Source organism: Colobus angolensis, unplaced genomic scaffold (assembly GCF_000951035.1).
Source record: "Colobus angolensis palliatus isolate OR3802 unplaced genomic scaffold, Cang.pa_1.0 Scaffold298, whole genome shotgun sequence".
NCBI classification, from domain to species: Eukaryota; Metazoa; Chordata; class Mammalia; order Primates; family Cercopithecidae; genus Colobus; species Colobus angolensis.
Genome location: NW_012116243.1, coordinates 2,924,009 through 2,944,400, shown reverse-complemented (window position 1 = coordinate 2,944,400; position 20,392 = coordinate 2,924,009). Strand labels below are relative to the sequence as shown.

General features: G+C 38.2%; 1 protein-coding gene across 1 annotated transcript in view; it reads left to right on the top strand.

Moving 5' to 3' along the window:
- Positions 1 to 20,392, top strand: part of FBXL17 (F-box and leucine-rich repeat protein 17) — a 551,136-nt gene that overhangs the window by 173,267 nt on the left and 357,477 nt on the right. Inside the window, exon 6 of the mRNA XM_011949326.1 lies at positions 7,080 to 7,187. Coding sequence (XP_011804716.1) covers positions 7,080 to 7,187 — 108 coding nt within the window. The remainder of the gene's footprint in view (positions 1 to 7,079; positions 7,188 to 20,392) is intronic.

The window sequence follows — 20,392 nt, the reverse complement described above, 5'->3', positions numbered from 1 at the left end:
GATAGGAAGTATCAATATCGTGAAAATGGCCATACTGCCCAAGGTAATTTATAGATTCAATGTCATCCCTATTAAGTTACCAATGACTTTCTTCACAGAGTTGGAAAAAACTACTTTAAAGATCATATGGAACCAAAAAAAGAGCCTGCATTGACAAGATAATCCTAAGCCAAAAGAACAAAGCTGGAGGCATCACGCTACCTGACTTCAAACTATACTACAAGGCTACAGTAACCAAAATAGTGTGGTTCTGGTACTTGAACAGTATTTATCAAACTTTAAGGTATATAAGAATCACCCTAGGATTTTGCTAAAATGCTGATTAAGATTCAATAGGTCTGTGTCAGTGCCTACTATTTTGCTTTTTTTAAAAAAAATTTTGCATTAAGTTATTGGGGTACAGGTGGTATTTGGTTACATTTGTAAGTTCTTTAACAGTGATTTGTGAGATTTTGGTGCACCTATCACCTGAGCAGTATACACTGTACCCTATTTGTAATCTTTTATCCTTCGCCCCTCCCACCCTTCCCCCAAAGTCCACTGTAAAGTTCTTATGCCTTTAGATTTAGCTTTTTTTGTTATTATTTTTTTTAAATTATTGCCTTAGATTTTTGGGGAACTGGTGGTATTTAGTTATATGAATGGGTTCTTTAGTGATGATTTGTGAGATCGTGGTGCACCCATCACCTGAGCAGTATACACTGAACCCAATTTGTAGTATTTTATCCCTTACCCAGCTCCTACCTTTTCCTCTGAGTCCCCAAAGTCCATTGCAGCATTCTTATGCCTTTGCATCCTCATAGCTTAGCTCCCACTTATGAGTGAGAACATATGATGTTTGGTTTTCCATTCCTGAGTTACTTCACTTAGAATAATAGTCTCCAGTCCCATCCAGGTTGCTGTGAATACCATTCATTCATTCATTTTTATGGCTGAGTAATATTCTGTTGTGTATATATACCACAATGTCTTTATCCACTTGTTGATTGATAGGCATTTGGGGTGGTTTAATATTTTTGCAATTGTTAATTGTGTTGCCATAAACATGCGTGTGCAAGTATCTTTTTCATATAATGACTTCTTTTCCTCTGGGTAGATACCAAGTAGTGGGATTGCTGGATCAAATGGTAATTCTGCTTTTAAAGGAATCTCCACACTGTTTTCCATAGTGGTTTTACTAGTTTACATTCCTACCAGCAGTGTAGAAGTGTTCCCTTTTAACCACATCCACGCCAACATCTATTACTTTTTGTTTTTTTTATTATGGCCATTCTTGAAGGACTAAGGTGGTATCGCATTGTGGTTTTGATTTACATTTCCCTGATCATTAGTGATGTTAAACATTTTTTTCATATATTTATTGGCCATTTGAATATCTTCTTTTAAGAGTCTTCTATTCATGACCTTAGCCCACTCTTTTATGGGATTGTTTGTTTTTTTCTTGTTGATTTGTTTGAGTTGCTTCTAGATTCTGGATATTAGTCCTTTGTCAGATGCATAGATTGTGAAGATTTTCTCCCACTGTTTGGGTTGTCTGTTTATTCTGCTGACTCTTCCTTTTGCTGTGCAGAAGCTCTTTAGTTTAATTAAGCACCACATATTTATCTTTGTTTTTGTTGCGTTTGCTTTTGGGTTCTTGGTCAGGAAGTCTTTGCCTAAGCCAGTGTAAAGGTTTTTCTGATGTTGTCTTCTAGAATTTTTATAGTTTCAGGTCTTAGGTTTAAATCCTTGATCCATCTTAAGTTGATTTTTGTATAACGTGAGAGATGAGGATCCAGTTTCATTCTCCTACAAGTGGCTTGCCAATTATCCCAGCACCATTTATTGAACAGGGTGTCCTTTTCTCACTTTATGTTTTTGTTGGCTTTGTCTAAGATCAGTTGGCTGTAAGTGTTTGAGTTTATTTCTGTGTTCTCTATTCTGTTCCATTGGTCTATGTGCCTATTTTTATACCAGTACCATACTGTTTTGGTGACTGTGGTCTTACAGTATAGTTTGAACTTGTGATGTGATGCCTCCGGATTTGTTTTTTGTTTTTGTTTTTGTTTTTTGGTTAGTCTTGCTTTGGCTATGTGTGCTCTTTTTTTGATGGCATATGAATTTTAGGATTGTTTTTTCTAGTTTTGTGAAGAATGATGGTGGTATTTTAATGGGTGTTAAATGGAAGCACATCCCATGCTCATAGATGAGTAGAATTAATATTGTGAAAATGATGATACTGCTAAAAGCAATCTACAGATTTTGTGTTTTTAACAAGCTCCAAAGTGATGTCAATGCTGCTGATATGAGAACCACACTTTGAATGGAAGGCATTAGAATTTGTTCATTAGAATCTCCTGGGGAGCTTTTAAAATAAAATTGATGCAGAGTTGTACCCAACAAATAAAATTAGAAATCTTCTTTGGTGATACTTATGTGCAACTCAGTTAAGAGCCTTGACAAAATGGGATTCTTTCTACCATAGGGAATCAGTAAAAGACTTTGACCTATGTCTCCCTTACAGCCATCCCATAGTTTAGGTTATAACTGAAAACCCCCAAATTATGATCAGGATCTCTTGTGATAACCAGGAGAAGAAACTAGAATGCTTTAAATACGGTCTTTCTGAATATTCTCTTACACATTTCAACCCTTTAGTCCTGGCTAAGAATTGGAATACAGAAGAAAGGGAAACCTGGAGTGATTATGGTAATAGCTAAAATCTATTGAACAATTAAATACGCCATGCATTGTTCAAAATATTTCACATGCATTATCTTATTTTACCCTTACATTTTACCTTGTGAGGTAGGTACTGTAATTTTCTCCGTATTATAGAATGATCAAAGTGTATAGAGAGGAGAAATGACTTGTTCAAAATCATATAGCTAGTAAGTAGTCCATTTGGGATTTGAAGCTAGACAGTGAGGCTCCAGGGTCCCAGAGAAGCTGACACCCACCAGTAACTGCTTCCTGTAGTCTATAGTCTGTTTCTGCCAGACCTTCTGCCATAAGTCCCTAACTGATCTTCTATCCTTGGGGAGTGGAGCTGGATGCCACCCAAATCTTCAAGGCCCCTTTGTTAGTCTCGTAAAACATACCCAAGCCTACTAAGAGTGTTTCTGTATCCTCTTGACACACTCTTGTCTTGCTTTCCAGGGATCTGTTGATGTTAGAGGTTCCTCTGAGCTGTCTAATTCTGATTGCTTGAGCTGAAAGAGAAAGACCCAAGAAGCACATTTTTAAACCCCACTTTTTCTCTCTGAATGCTCTGGCCTCTTGGACCTGAGTTTTCTAGTGTCCTTAATCCTCATCTGAGTTCCTCTCTTCTCCTCGAAGATGGATATAGGAAAAACTGAATGTTAGACTGAAATTAAGCAGGATGTTTAACCAACTGACCATGTACTTAACCTCTGTTACTCCTTTTTGTTTTTAATAGTGATTGAGTTTCATTGAAGCTTCCAGCAATTTGAGTGCCTTAAAAATTCTTTGTTAACATAATGCCTTTTGAATGCTAAGTGTCAGGAAAGCCTATTTTTAATTTATCAATGGCACCCTTAGTCTTAATATGCTTAAGCACACTTTACTTTTGAGGGGAGAATTAATCTTTTATCACATGTACCATAGATGCTGTTGGTTTCATTATTTTAGGAAAATGTTCTTATTGTTTTAGCATTAATGCTACTCACATACCTCTTTTTTTCCAAAGAAAAAAGCATAGATAAGGAAGATACAAAAAGAGCCACTCATACTAAAAGCTAATGCCAAAGAGATGTAGGTTGCTATTGTTTGAAAAACTAACAAAGATGTTAAATTTATCAATTTCCTCTTGACTGTGAAGAAAGTGAATCTGAAATTAAGCATATGATGGAGAATATTTGGACTTTCTTTTATAAGCTGCATCTTTGGGAAACAATGAATAAAATTTAAGCACAATTACAGGAAGGTAATTTTATAAATGGAAATTTTTTGGAGGTTGGGGAGATAAAAGAGGAATTTTATTCTGCCATTCATTTAAAGCAGGGCTACTTAGAAATACAAAACACTGTCAGTGTTAACTTCTTTGAAGCACTGGGGCCTCAAGTTTTCACATGCTTAAGAGTCACTTGGAGGCTTGCTGAAAATACAGTTCCTTGGGCCCCACTCCTTTCAGCTCTAAGTTTTTCGTATAATAAAACTTGGGATTGTAATATTCAAGTTATTAGTCATGATTCTCCACAGAAACAGAACCATTAGGAGATTGTCTGTATGTCTGTCTATATATCTTTCTAGATATTATTGTAAGGAATTGGCTTACATGATTATGGAGACTGAGAAGTTCCAAGATTTCCATTTGGCAGTCTAGAGTCCCAGGAGAGCCAGTGGTATAGTCTCAGTCCAAGTCTGAAGGCCTGAGAAGTACCAAAACTGATGGTGTAAATTTCAGGCCAAGTTTGAAGACCTGAGAACTGGGAGAGCCAATGGTGAAAGTTCCAGTGCATGTCTGAATCAAAGGCAGGATAAGACTGATCTCCTGCTTGGAAGACAGTCAGGCAGAGAGAGCACCGATTCTCCCTTACACTGACTTTTTGTTCTATTCAGGCCTTTGACAGACTAGATAAAGTTTCTCTCCATTGAAGAAGGCAATCTGCTTCACTCAGTCTACTAATTCGGCTGTTAATATCATTCAGAAACTCTCTCACAGGAATACCTAGAATGTTTAAGCAAGTATTTGGGCACCCCATGGCATAGTCAAGTTGATATAGAAAATTAACCATGGTACAGATCAAAGCTGAGTCACTGGTGTAAAAATGTGCCTCCTCCCACTTCTTTAAAAAAAGACTTCATAAGACACATGAACTATATCAGAAAATAAAGCCACTAGTACAATGACATTTAAAAAATCAATATATTAAAATGATACAAATATACTCTTTGTCTAAAAATAAAATAAAGGTATGATGGAGTACATGAAAAGAAGGAGAAAATGCGTTTATTTATTTCAATATTTTCATATTTATTATTATTTTCAATATTTTCATTATTTATTTTCAATATTTTCTACTAAGTGCCAGGGATTATTCTAGGTGCCAATGGGGAACTAAGTGGTTTTCTGGGTCATAAGACTTTTCAGTGCTAAGACTGAAACTGTCCGAGGCAAATCAGAATGGTTGGTTATCTAAGGGAGAGGGAGAGATGAGTTATTTTGAGAGGGGAAGACTGACAAACCAATATGTGAGTAAGTGTGTAATGTGATCAGTAGTGATAAGTGTTACAAAGAAAATCAAAGTGTGGTGAGATACAGAGAGGGACTAGGAGAGTTATTTCGGAGCTCTGCAATTAGATCTGATCACCTAGGGAATGAAGTAAGACGGAAAAGAGAAATAATGAGCTGAGGACTAAGATGAGAGGTAGACTCAACCAAGTGACCAACAGCCAACAGTAAGGAAGGAGGAAAGCCATGATAGTTGATACAAGAAGCAAATGAATGAATTGTTTCCAGAAGAATCATCAGTTGTGTCAGATGCTGCTGAAATGCTGGGATAATTCAGATTGACCATTTAATTGATAGGATGGTGACAGTGAATGAGAGGGACAAAAACTTGATTACTGTGAAATCAAGAGAGAGTGGAAAATGTGTATATTAGCTTGCTAGGGCTGTTAGAACAAAGTACCACACACTGAGTGGCTTAAACAATAGAAATTTATGGTGTCACAGTTCTAGAGCCTGGAAGTCCAAGATCAAAGTGTTGGCAGGGCCATGTTTCTTCTAAAGTGCTGGGAAAGGATCTGTTCCAGGCCTCTCGCCTAACTTCTGGCAGTCTTTTTGGCAATCAGGTGTGCCTTGGCTTGTGCAGCATAACTCTAGTCGTCACATGGCATTCTCCCTGTGTGTGCATGTCTGCTCCACCAGTTATGTTGAATTGGGAGCCCACTCCACTCCAGTACAACTTCATCCTAACTTAACTATTTACAACTATAGCTGTCCTATTTCCAAATAAGATCATATTCTGAGGTACTGAGGTTTAAGATTTCAAAATATGAATCTTAAAGAGACATAATTCAACCCATAAAAATGTAGTATATCCATACAATGGAATATTTTTCAGCCTTGAAAAGTAAGGAAATTCCGACACATGACATGAATGAACCTTGAAAACATTATGCTTAGTGAAAGAAGCCAGTCACAAATGGTCACAAATTGTGTAGTTCTTTTTATATGAAGTGTTCAGAATAGGAAAATTCAGATTGCCAGGCTTGGAGGCAGTGGGAAATAGGGGAATGACCGTTAATGGGCATGGGGTCTTTGCGGGGTGGTGAACATGTTTTGGAATTAGATGTCGGTAATGGTGCATAACCTTGCAAATATACTGAACTGTACTCTTTGAAAGGGTGAATTTTATGGTATTTGAATTAAATGTCAATAAAAAAATATATATTGGTTGGGTGTGATTGCTTACCCCTGTAATTCCAGCGCTTTGGGAGGCCAAGGAGGCTGGACCACTTAAGGTCACGAGTTTGAGACCAGCCTGGCCAACATGGTGAAATGCCATCTCCACTAAAAATACAAAAAAACCCCACAAACAAACAAATAAAAAACTACCTGGGTGTGGTGATGCAGGCCTGTAATCCCAGCTACTGGGGAGGCTGAGGTAGGAGAATCAGTTGAACCTGGGAAGCGGAGGTTGCAGTGAGTTGAGATTGTGCCACTGCACTCCATCCTGGGCAACACAGTGAGTCTCTGTCAAAACAAAACAAAACAAAGCAAAAAACCCAAAAACCAACCAGACAAATGTGTGTGTGTGTGTGTGTGTGTGTGTGTGTGTGTGTGTGTGTGTGTGTACACACAGAGAGAGGAGAGAAGGTAAAGAAGTGGAGGTAGCCAGTGTCAACATCTCTGAAGAAGTATAAAAACATGGGATGATGAGAAGTGGATGTAGGGTCAAGAGACGACTTTTAAAATACAGGAATATTATAGCATGTTTGTATGCTGATTCAAACAATCTAACAGGGCAGGAAATAGTAATGATGAAAGGTGGGGCCAAGGGATTTTCAGGAGCCAAATCCTTGAGTTCACTGGACTATCACCTTGAATAACTTCATCAATGTCTTTTCCCTAGGTGACAGATCAGTCGGTGAAAGCATTTGCTGAACACTGTCCTGAGCTTCAATATGTAGGCTTCATGGGTTGTTCAGTCACTTCTAAAGGAGTTATTCACCTAACCAAGGTAGGTACTATGGCTGCTTTTCCTTGGTATTTTTGAGTATAATACAGATGATGAGCCCTAAATTGTTAAATTTACTTGAATAAGGGATAGTCAGACCATTATGCAAGTCTACTAGTGTTTGATAAAAGTTAAAATGAGTTGAAGAAAGCAATACCAAACTTATCCTTTCTGAAATGGAATACTCATTTAAACAAGAAGCTTTTTGCTTTTTCATTGCTAATGGCTATGAAATGTATATCGAAGAAATATATATGACCAGAATCATTTAAATGTTAATGTATTGTGCTTAGAAGATATTTTGATTGAATTTTAAGTGCTCATATATCACTAGATCCTATGAGTATTTGACTTTAAAAAGTAAATATGGTCAGTGCATATGATCAAGCTGAATATGTAAGGTGAAAAGAGAGGTCAATATATGACAAAAATTTACATTGTGGCTCAGAGAGTTCACTAATATAACAATTATATGAAATTTCATATTTTTAGAAATGATCAAACTGCCAGTTCTTTAGTAATCTCTCACTGATGTGTCATCTCTGCTGCTTTCCAGAGCTTTAAAATAATTAGAAACCAATTCTCACATCTGTGTAATGGAAAAACTGGCTACTATAAAATTTACTTACCTATGTGTTATCTGAAATTTGTTACTATATGAATTTCAATTCTATCATATAGTACTTAGGAAAATGAATGTGAGTCTTGCCTTTTCCAACTTATAGCTGAGCAATCTTTTCCTTCAACCTTCCTTCATTTCACAACTATTAGAAAGTTGCTGTATTGGCAACACAATGATGAATAAAACTAGGTAAGATCCCAGGTCTCTTTCGATTTGATGTCTTCAGATCTCTTTGAGCTTATAGTTTAATGGGAAATAATGTCTTTCTTTACTCCCTAGGAAAAGAGTAAATGTATATGAGTTACCTAGGACTATGGTAGGGTCATACAGTGAATAGGACCCTGGGTACCATTATAACCTCAGGTTGGATTATTGGGTCTATCAGTTAGCTAAGTGGGAAAATTATTTTTTAGGGTATTAAATAAGGTAATGTATATAAGGTACTTGATTCAGAATAGAGACCACAGTAAATGCTAAGTAAATGTTAGCTATTAATATTAAAACAGATGTGGGCCAGGCGCAGTGGATCACCCCTGTAATCCTAGCACTTTGGGAGGCCAGGACAGGTGGATCGCTTGAGGGCAGAGGTTCAAGATCAGCCTGGCCAACGTGATGAAACTCCATCTCTACTAAAAGACAAAAATTACCTGGGCGTAGTGGCATGGTGGCTGTAATTCCAGCTACTTGGGAGGTTGAGATGGGAGAATTACTTAAACCTGGGAGGCGGAGGTTGCAGTCAGCCGAGATTGCACCATTGCACTCCAGCCTGGGCGACAGAGTGCAACTCCATCTCAAAAACAAAAAACAAACAAAAAACAGATGCCATAGTATCTAAATTGCTAGAAAATTAGTACAAAGTTTGATTTTAAGAAATCAAATCACTATTCTAGTCTAATGTATCTGAAAGAGAGCCTGTGGTTATACTATGTCTTAAAGGACTGATTAACTTTAGTTTTATTGTGAGGATCAGAGCCTAAAGCTAGAGGAGAGGATAGGCCTGTTGTTCTCAATTATTGCTCTATCAGAACATCTTAGTGTAACCAAGACCATACAAGATCATATGTAACCATAATTTTTAATTCATTTCCTATAACCTTGGCCTGAACATCTTGGTAGATGAATGTTTTTCTAGTCACATCTAATGCTGTTTATGGTGTAGAGGAAAAATGCCTTTGGTCGAACAGATTGTGCACAACAAGTGTTGTGATGGCCATATGTGGGCTTTTTATGATCACTTGAAATTGTACTCATTAAAGACAAAACAAGACTTATTAGATCAGTAAGTGCTTCCCAGAATATTTTGAGATGGCCAAAAATTATGGTACACTGGTACTTAAAAGATCACAATTATTCTCTGTGATAAAATACAGCTATAGCAAATGTCTGCAGTGGAAAACTCAATTTGCTGAGATGGTTCTTCTGAAGATTATAGGCAAGGATTGCTGGTTTGGTCTATCAACAATCAGAATCTATTGGACTCATATTAGAGTTAGTACGCAAAGTTTTGAGGAACATCTTTGTTCTTCAGCAGAACCTTTCTTTGATGAGAAAACTGATGTGTACAACTAAGCAATGAACGTTGCTTAGTTTTTTGGATTCAAGTAAAGGCAAAAGAGGACATTTTATACATGCATCGGTTCTGCAAAGCTATTTTAATTGGTTTATCTCTTGAAAACCAAGGGCTCAGTTTTTAATAAAATTAATGCTTTTTATTTTATGAGATTTGTGTTCTGGCAGTGTTTCCATGCCAGCTGCTAAGACATTCACAAAAATGTTTGTAATCATATAAACACCACTTAAAAAGTTGTATTTTCCTTGTCATCATAGTACATAATAAATAAGCAAGAAGATGTGAGATATAGAATATTGAGAGTTATCAGCCTAAATATGTTTTTACATGATTTAGAAAATCTCTCTAACACATGATGTCACTAAATCTCTGGCTTTCTAAGTTTGCTAAGAGAGGCAAGGAGCATAAAATCTCTGTACCTTAGTTTCCTGTCTTTGAAATTATGTGCCTGTATTAGATGATCTGTCTTCAGATCTGGAGTTTCTTGCACCTTGAATAATCTATGAATTTAGGAATCATTGGCCTAGAGGGAACTGTGAGGGGCTCTCATGGAAACTAAGAAATATCAAGTCTAATTTAGTAGGTTAGAAGGGAAGATTGGGGATTTGTGACATCTTAGATTTTTAAATCAAGGGCAAGAAAACAGAGGATTGGGAATAGGTGGAAGGACATTGATATCCTCTTGTGGTTCCTTGGATTTAATTTTATTTTGATTTCCTCAGGCTTGACTGGATTCCTGTTTACTTTGTAATATTTACTGATAACACACTATTATTACTTAGATTCTGCTAATATCAAGCAATATTGGGATAAGAAGCCTTTCTGAGCTGCTGTGACTGTGTAAATGAGAGTCCAGAATAACCAGACTGAATGTACACAGGTTGATAAGATAAAGTCAGATTTATGGGACTGTTTGGAAACTTAGAGGTCTATATTTAGGAGGCAAAGATAAGAATTTTTGAGGTCTACATTTAACAGTTAAGAGTATTAGTGACTTGTATGTGACAGAATTGGGTCTACTCTAACACAAGTGTGTTCTTTTCATTGTACTGTACCTATTATATAAATATAAATCTGTATATCTTGTTCTCTCTCCCACTTTTAAAAACAAGTTTGGCAAATGCAAATATATAGTTACCTTCAGTGTTTAGACTGTGGGATCTGCATGTCATTTGCCACTAAAGAGACTAGAAGGAACATGTCAAAGGACCCAAAAGCCAACGTGAAATGGCTCCTACTGACTTAGGCTGGGATATTTTGAGCATTGAAAAGGAAGATTCTGCAATGAATTAAAAGAAATAAAATATATAAAAATGGGTTTATAATGATATCAGCAAAACGAAACTGGACTTCTTCCGGCTTAGGTGGCGTAACAGGGGCCAAATTTACTCTTTCCTGAAACAACTTTAAAAAAACAGACAAAATATAGGAAACAATGGTTTTTAAGACACTGGATATCAGGCAACCAAGGACAATGATCCCTATGATATGGGAAACAGGCAAGAGGAGCTCTGTAATTGTCTTAGTTTACTGCATTGAGTTTCCAGACTTCAGCACAGGGAGGGGGTAAATCAGGTAACACACAGCAGACAGTCTGAGTTGACAAAACAGAACAGAAAGGCCAGGGAGACCAAAACAGCCTGATTTTGGAGGACTGAATACTGGAGTGGAGGGTACTGCATAGAGAATCCCAGGGATCGGTGGATGACCCTCCTTATGCATTCAATCCTAAATAACCTGTGAGTAAAGCCAAAATCAAAAGAGAAATTAGAAAGTATTTTGAAATGAATGAAAATGAAAACACAATGTATCAGATTTAGTGTGATGCTACTAATGCACTACTTAGATAAAAATAATGAAACAAATACCAATATGAGAAAAAAGAAAGATTTCAATCATGACTTCAACTTCCATTTTATAAAATTTGAGAAAGAAGAGCAAATTAAATCCAAAGTAAGCGGAAAAAAAAAATGGTAAAGATTAAAGAGGAAATCGATGAAATGGAAAGCAAAAAAAGATAGGAAATTAATGAAACCAAAAGCTAGCGATTTGATAAAATAGATAAAATTGATAAATCTCTAGTCACAGTGATCAAAAAAAAATTGCCAATGTTGTAGCTCAGAGGGTTGACAAAACTAAAGATACTACAGGTATTAAAAGGATAACAAGGGCATATTATTAAAATCTTTTTTTTTTTTTTTTTTTTGAGATAGAGTTTCGCTCTTGTTGCCCAGGCTGGAGTGCAATGGGATCTTGGCTCACTGCAACCTCTACCTCTTGGGTTCAAGCAGTGCTCCCACCTCAGCCTCCCAAATATCTGGGACTACAGGCACCCGCCACCATGCCCAGCTAATTTTTTGTATTTTTAACAGAGACGGGGTTTCACCATGTTAGCCAGGCTGGTTTCAAACTCCCGACCTCAGGTGATCCACCCACATCAGCCTCTCAAAGTGCTGAGATTACAGGTGTGAGCCACCACACCCAGCCAGTGAACATCTTTAGGCCTATCAATTCAACACTTTAGATGAAATGGAAAATTTATTTAAAAAACACAAACTACCAAAGCTCACTTAAGAAGAAATAGATAACTTGAATACCCCTGTATTTCCTAAAGAAATTGCATCTGTAGTTAAAAATTTTCCACCAATACTCCTGTTATGCCCAGACCGTTTATTCCCCTGAGAAGACCACCAGAGTCCGGAGTCAAAGCCAAGCAGCAAGGATCTTTATTACAGGTTCGATCCTGGAACTCTCACACACCCGTGAAACGAGCGGGGCGGGAGAGCTCCCCCACTGGGCTCAGGACAGTGTTATATAGTCTGGGGTAAACAGGCACAGAGTCATTATACAAATCAGATGTATGATTGGCTGACATTTGAACAAGGCGATTTGGCTGATTATGATTGGTTCCCGCCATTTCTGGTATTTCAGTTAATTTTGAAATTCTGATGATGTTTATCAGGGGCTTGCAGGGCAGGGGCAGGGCTTGTTTTCGCAAACCCCGAGGTGGGAAAGCAGTCTTACAGAAGCAGAACAAAGGCAGTTAATCATATTGTGACAGGTTTCACAACAGGTTTTGCAACATGAGTGTACCTTACTTAAACGCGTCTTGTGACCTTGCCGTGCCACAGAATGAAAAACAGGAACTTACAAAATCTTTAGAATGTGCAGAGATAGAGACAAAATGATTGTGAGAGCAGAACAAAGGTTTAGCAATAGGGTGGGCACACACTTTTATGCTCTTTCACTCCCATCCCAGATGACTTCACTGTTGAATTTTGCCAAATATTTCAGAAAGAAAGAATACCAATTCAACACAAGTCTTCTAGAAAAGGGACTGTTATTACCCACGTTAAAAGAACTTGATAAAGACACTAAGTGAAGAAAATTGAACATCACTATCTTTCATGAACATAGATTCAAAAATTCTAAACAGAAGTTTGGAAAATCATGTCTAACAGTATTTTAAAAGGATAATTACGTCATGACCTAATAGAGTTTATCCCAGAAAAGCAAAGTTGGTTAGGAACTCAAAATAAATCAAAGCTGGGAAATCAATACACAAAAATCCATTGTATCTGTATAGCAGAGGAAACAGCAGAGTGAAAAGACAACCTATAGAGTGAAAGAAAATATTTCCAAACCATATATCTGATAAGGAGTTACTATCCAAAATATATAAGGGACTCGACTCAATAGTAAGAAAACAAATAACCTGATTGAAAACTGGGCAAAGTACCCAAATAGACATTTTTCAAAAAGAGACATACATGTCGCCAGCAAGTATATGAAAAAAAATGCTCAGTGTCACTAATCATTAGGAAAATGCTAATTAAAACCACAATGAGATATCACCTCACACTTATCAGAATGACTATTATTAAAAAGAGAAAAGATAACAAGTTTTGGTGAGGATGTAGGAAAAGGGGAGCTCTTGAACATTGTTGGTAGAAATGTAAATTAGCATAGCCATTGTAGAGCACAGTATGGAAGTGACTCAAAAAAATTAAAAATAGAACTACCGTATGTGCCAGCAATAGTACTGCTGGGTATATATCCAAAGGATATAAAATCAGTATGTTGAAGAGATGTCTGCACTCTTACTTTCATTGCAGCACTCTTCACAACAGCCAAAGTTGATATGGAATGTCCATCAAAGGATAAATGGATAAAGAAAATATAGGCCAGGCGCAGTGGCTCGCGCCTGTAATCTCAGCACTTTGGGAGGCTGAGGCGAGCAGATCACGAGGTCAGGAGATCGAGACCATCCTGGCTAACATGGTGAAACCCTGTCTCTACTAGAAAAATACAAAAAAATTAGCTGGGCCTGGTGGCAGTCACCTGTAGTCCCAACTACTAGGGAGGCTGAGGCAGGAGAATGGCGTGAACCTGGGAGGTGGAGCTTGCAACACTCTAGCCTGGGTGACAGAGTGAGACTCTGTCTCAAAAAAAAACAAAAAAAAGGAAGAAAAGAAAAGAAAATGTGGTATATACACACAGTGGAATACTATTCAGCCTTAAAAAGAAGGAAATTTCTGTCATTTGCAACAACATGGATGAACCTGCGGGAGATTATGTTAAGTAAAATAAACCAGGCACAGAAAGACAAGTACTGAATGATCTTACTTACATAAGAAATCTAACAAAGTCAGACTCATAGAATCAGATTAGAATGGTGGTTACCAGATGCTGAAGGGAGGGAAGGGATTGAGGAGGTGGTGGACAAAGAATACAAAATTTCAGTTAGGCAGGAAGAATAAGCTCAAGAGATCTATAGTACATCATAGCGACTGTAGTTAGTAACTGTATTGTATACTTGAAAATTGCTGAGAGAATAAATTTTAAGTAGTCGACCACAAATAGTATGATATTGAAACAGACTTTTGTTGTCTGAAATAATGCCCAGAGTTCTTGTCCTACCTCCAAGATGATTAAGGAGCATGGACACAAAGGTGAGGTTGGAGCAAAAGTTTAATAAGCAAAAAGAGAAAGCTCTCTGCCAACAGAGAGGGGGTCCGGAACGGGAGTTATCCACTGTGGGACTGGGGTCCAGGGTTTCTATGGACTAGGAAGGGGAAGGAATGTGCTTTGTCTGCAGGCTGTCTTGGTGAATGTGTGACTCAGTTTGGCCTGGGACCAATCAGGGGCTGAGGTGATGCTTCATAGAGGCCGGACTTACAGTCCAAATAAAGGAAAGTAGAGCGCCCACTGGAACCCACTGGAGCCCACTGTGCCCGTGCCCACAAAAGGAGAAGAAACTTTTTCTGGGAGCCCACTGACTATACAAAGGACAAAGGCATTTTTGTGCCAGGCCTTGTTCCCTTATCTGAGTGAGCTGGATGTTTGTGCAAGTTTTTATCCAAATGGACTGGAGGTTTTCCTCTCTGTGCAGCTGTGGGCATGTCTCTAAGTACAACACCCCTTGCTAGTTCCTTTATCGGTGCTTGCCGCTTGAATTTTTTCTCGGGCTGCTTTTTATGTTATGTGGGGATGAGGCACTGACCCATAGGCTGGGGGCTCTCTGGGACCCTTCCCTTGTTATCTAACTAAGGGAAGCTAACTAACTCCTTTCAGTATGTGAGGTAAGGCATATATTAATTATCTTGATCTGGCCATTCCACAATGTATACTTATATCAAAACATCATGCTGTACACCATAAATATATACAAATTTTGTCAGTTAAAAAAATGAAAAAGATTTGTTTTAAAAGAAGCATTAAAAAGTTTTATTTTTATATGCTGGCAATGAATAATCTGCAGATGAAATAAAGAAAAACCTTTCATTTACATTATTATCGACAATAATAAAACATTTACAAATACATTTAACCAAGGATATCAAGACTTGTACACTGAAACCCACAAAACATTACCGAAAGGAATTAAAGAAGACTTACATAATGAAAAGGCATCCACTATTCATCTTAAAATACTTAATATTGTTAAGATGGCAGTATTACTCAAAGCACTTTATGGAGTAAATTGAAAATCTCAGCAGCTTTTTTTAATGGAAAATCTGATATTGAAATTGTTATTGAATTGCAGGACAACTCAAGAGCCATAAGTATCTCAAAAAAGAAAAACAATGTTGGAGGACGCATATGTCCAAATTTTAAAACTTACTACAGAGCTATAAGAATCAAAACAGTAAGGTACTGTTCAGTATGTGAGGTAAGGCATATATTAATTATCTTGATCTGGCCATTCCACAGTGTATACTTATATCAAACACATAAGGATAGACATGTAGGTCAATGGAAAAGGATTGAGAGTCTAGAAATAAACTCACACATCTATGTCCTATTAATATTTGAAAGGTTGCTAAAACCATTCAATGGGAAGAGTCTCTTAAGAAGATGATGCTAGGATATCTGGATATCCATATGGAAAAGAGTGAAATTAGACCCCTAACTCAGACCATATATAAAAATTAACTAAAACATGGTTCAAATACCTAAATGTAGGAGTTAAAACTATGAAACACGTAGAAGAAGATATGGGAGAAATCTTCATGACCTTGAATTCAGTAATGAATTCTTAGATATGACACCAAAAGCATGAGCAACAGAAGAAAAAAAGATAAATTGTACTTTGTCACAATTAAAAATTCAAAGGATACTGTCAAGAAATTGAAAAGGCAATCGACAGAATAGGAGAAAATATTTGCAAATCACGTATCTGGTAAGTGTCTTGAATATATAAATAACTCATATCTTAGTAACAAAAAGACAGCCTAATTTTTTAAAATGTGCAAAAGACTTGAATAGATATTTCTCCAAAGAAGATATACTTGGCTGGCAAGCACATGAAAAGCTGCTCAACATTATTAGTTATGCAAATGACTGGGAAATGCAAATAAGAAACTGCAGTGAGGTACAGCTTCACACCTATTAAGATGGTTGTAATAAAAAAAAAATGGGCAATAGCAAGTGTTGACAAAGAAGTGGAGAAATTAGAACCCTTGTATATTAATGGTGGGGATATAAAATTATGCAGTTGCTATGGAAAACAGTTGGCAGTTCCTCAAAAGTTTAAATATAAAATTACGATATGATCCAGAAATTTCAATCCTAAGTATAGAATCAAAATAATTAAAAACAGAATTCAAAGACAAACTTGTACATGAATGCCCATAGCAGCAATATACACAACAGCTAAAATGTGGAAACAATGTAAATGCCTATCACCTCATGTATGTATAACCAGAATGTGGTATGTTCATACAGTGAAATATTATTCAGCCTTGAAAAAGAATGATGTTCTGAAATATGCTATAATATGGCTGTAGCATGGCCTTGGAAGCATTATGATAAAGAAGATAGCTACAAAGGCTATTTTTCTATATAATTTGTTTATATGAAATGTCCAGAATCTGCCCATGTATACTGGGTTTCTTTTCAGTCTAATGAAAATGTTCTGAAATTAGATATTGGTGATGGTTGCACAAGTCACTCAATGTACTAAAAACCATTGAACTATATAATCTATGAGCATGACTTTTATAGGAAATAAATTTTATATCAATTAAAAAGTTCTAGAAGAACAGATAGAAAACTTTTGTGATATTGGGTTAGACAAAGATTTCTAAAATAGGATACCAAAAGCATGATCAGAATTAATAAATTGGGCCAGACGCAGTGGCTCACACCTGTAATCCCAGCACTTTGGGAGGTCGAGGTGGGTGGATCACGAAGTAGGAGTTTGAGACCAGCATGGCCAATATGCTGAAACCCTGTCTCTACTAAAAATATTTTTAAAAAATTATCTGGGCATGGTGGCACGTGTCTGTTGTCCCAGTTACTTGGGAGGCTGAGGCAGGAGAATCTCTTGAATCCAAGAGGCAGAGGTTGCAGTGAGCCAAGATTGAGCCACTGCATTCCGGCCTGGGTGACAGAGTGAGACTCTGTCTCAGAAAAAAAAGTCAATTAATAAGTTTACAAATTAATAAATTACACTTTATGAAAATTAAAATATTCTGCTCTTTGACATATACAGTAGTTTCCCCCTTATCCTTGTGGGATATATTCCACAACCCCCAGTGAATGCCTTAAACCATGGATAGTACTAAACCTTTCGTATGCTATGATTTTTCTTACAGTACATACCTATGATAAAGTTTAATTCATCAGTTAGGCACAATATGAGATTAATAACAAGGACTAATAATAAAATAGAACAATTATAACAATATGCTGTGATAAAAGTGATGTGAGTGTGGTCTCCCCCACCCCTTCAAAATATCTTCTGGAGCTGTACATTGGGTAACCGATACCACTCATGGAAAGTGAAACTGCAGATAGGGGAGAGGGACTCCTGTGCTGTTAAGCAGAGAAGCCCCAGATTGGGAAAAATAATTGAAAGCTGTATATCTGATAAACTATGTATAGAATATATTAAGAACTGTCAAAACTCAATAAGAAAATAAGCACATGAAAAGATATTCAGTAGCATTAGGGATTAGGGACATGCAAATTAAAACTATAGAAAATACCACCACACACCTATTAGATTGGCTAATATTAAAAAATACTTGCCATAGATTGCTGGCAAGATGGCCAAAAAGGAACAGCTCTGGTCTGCAGCTCCCAGCGAAACTGACGCAGAAGGCAGGTGATTTCTGCATTTCCAACTGAGGTACCCGGTTCATCTCATGGGGACTGGTTGGACAGTGGCTGCAGCCCACAGAGGGCAAGCTGAAGCGGGTTGGGGTGTTGCCTCACCCGGGAAGCACAAAGGGTTGGGGAATTTTCTCCCCTACCCAAGGGAAGCCATGAAGGTCTGAGCCTGAGGAACTCCAGCACAGATACTGCACTTGTCCCACAGTCTTTGCAGTCAGCAAACCAGGAGATTCCCTGTGGTGTGGATGCCACCCAGGCTCTGGGTTGCAAGCACAAAACTGGGCGGCCATTCGGGTAGACACTGAAATAGCTGCAGGAGTTCTTTTTTCCATACCCCAGTGGGGCCTGGAACACCAGCGAGACAGAACCATTCACTCCCCTGGAAAGGGGTGCTGAAGCCAGGGGTTCAAGTGGTCTGGCTTGGTGGGTCCCACCCCCATGGAGCCCAGGAAACTAAAATCCCCTGGCTTGAAATTCTCACTGTCAGCACAGCAGCAGTCTGCTGTGGCTTGAGCTTGGTCAGGGGAGGGGCTCATGCCATTGCTCTGGCTTGAGTAGGCGATTTTAAGCTCACAGTGTAAACAAAGCCACTGAGAAGTTCAAACTGGGCAGAGCCCACTGCAGCTCAGCAAGACCACTGCAGCCAGACTGCCTCTCTAGATGGCAGGGCATCTCTGAAATGAAAAGGCAGCAGCTCCTGTCAGGGACTTATAGATAAAACCCCTATCTGCCTGGGACAGAGCACCTGGAGAAAGGAGCGACTGTGGGTGAAGATTCATCAGACTTAAACATTCCTGCCTGACAGCTCTGAAAAGAGCAGTGTACCTCCCAGCACAGCATTCAGCCTCTGCTAAGGATCAGACTGCCTCTTCAAGTGGGTCCCTGACTCCTGTGTATCCTGACTGGGAGACACCTCCCACTAGGGGCTGACAAACACCTCACACAGGAAAGCTCTGGCAGGCATCTGGCAGGTGCCCCTCTGGGACGAAGCTTCCAGAGGAAAGATCATACAGCAATGTTTGCTGTTCTGCAGCCTCTGCTGGTGATATTCAGGCAAACAGGGTCAGGAATGGACCACCAGCAAACTCCAGCAGACCAGCAGCAGAGGGGCCTGACTGTCAGAAGGAAAACTAACAAACAGAAAGGAATAGCACATCCACTCAAAGACCCCATCTGAAGGTCATGAAAATCAAAGACCAAAGGTAGATAAATCCACAAAGATGGGGAGAAACCAGCACAAAAAGGCTGAAAATTCCAAAAAGCAGAATACCTCTTCTCCTCCAAAGGATCACAACTCCTTGCCAGCAAGAGAACAAAACTGGACGGAGAATGTGTTTGACGAATTGACAGAAGTAGGCTTCAGAAGGTTGGTAGTAACAAACTCCTCCAAGCTAAAGGAGCAGGTTCTAAACCAATGCATGGAAGCTAAGAACCTTGAAAAAGGGTTAGACGACTCGCTAACTGGAATAGCCAGTGTAGAGAAAAATGTCAATGACCTGATGGAGCTGAAAAACACAGCACGAGAACTTCGTGAAGCATTCACTAGTTTCAGTAGCTGAACTGATCAAGTAGAAGAAAGGATATCAGTGATTGAATATCAACTTAATGAAAGAAAGAGAGAAGACAAGATCAGAGAAGAGAATACAAAGGAATGAACAAAGCCTCCAAGAAATATGGAACTGTGTGAAAAGACCAAATCTATGTTTGATTGATGTACCTGAAGGTGACAGGGAGAATGAAACCAAGTTGGAAAACACCCTTCGGGATATTATCCAGGAGAACTTCCCCAACCTAGCAAGACAAGCCAACATTCAAATTCAGGAAATGCAGAGAACACTACGAAGATACTCCTCAAGAACAGCAACCCCAAGACACATAATCATCAGATTCACCAAGGTTGAAATGAAGGAAAAAATGTTAAGGGCAGCCAGAGAGAAAGGTCAGGTTACCCACAAAGGAAGCCCATCAGACTAACCGCAGATCTTTCTGCAGAAACCCTACAAGCCAGAAGAGAGTGGAGGCCAATATTCAACATTCTTAAAGAAAATAATTTACAACCCAGAATTTCATATCTGCCAAACTAACCTTCATAAGCGAACTAGAAATAAAATCCTTTACAGACAAGCAAATACTGGGAGATTCTGTCACCACCAGGCCTGCCTTACAAGAGCTCCTGAAAGAAGCACTAAACATGGAAAGGAGAAACTGGTACCAGCCACTGCAGAAATTCTTTACCAAATTGTAAAGAACATTGACACTATGAAGAAACTCCATCAACTAATGGGCAAAAGAACCAGCTAGCATCATAATGACAGGATGAAATTCACACATAACAATATTAACCTTAAATGTAAATGGGCTAAATACCCCAATTAAAAGACACAGACTGGGCCGGGC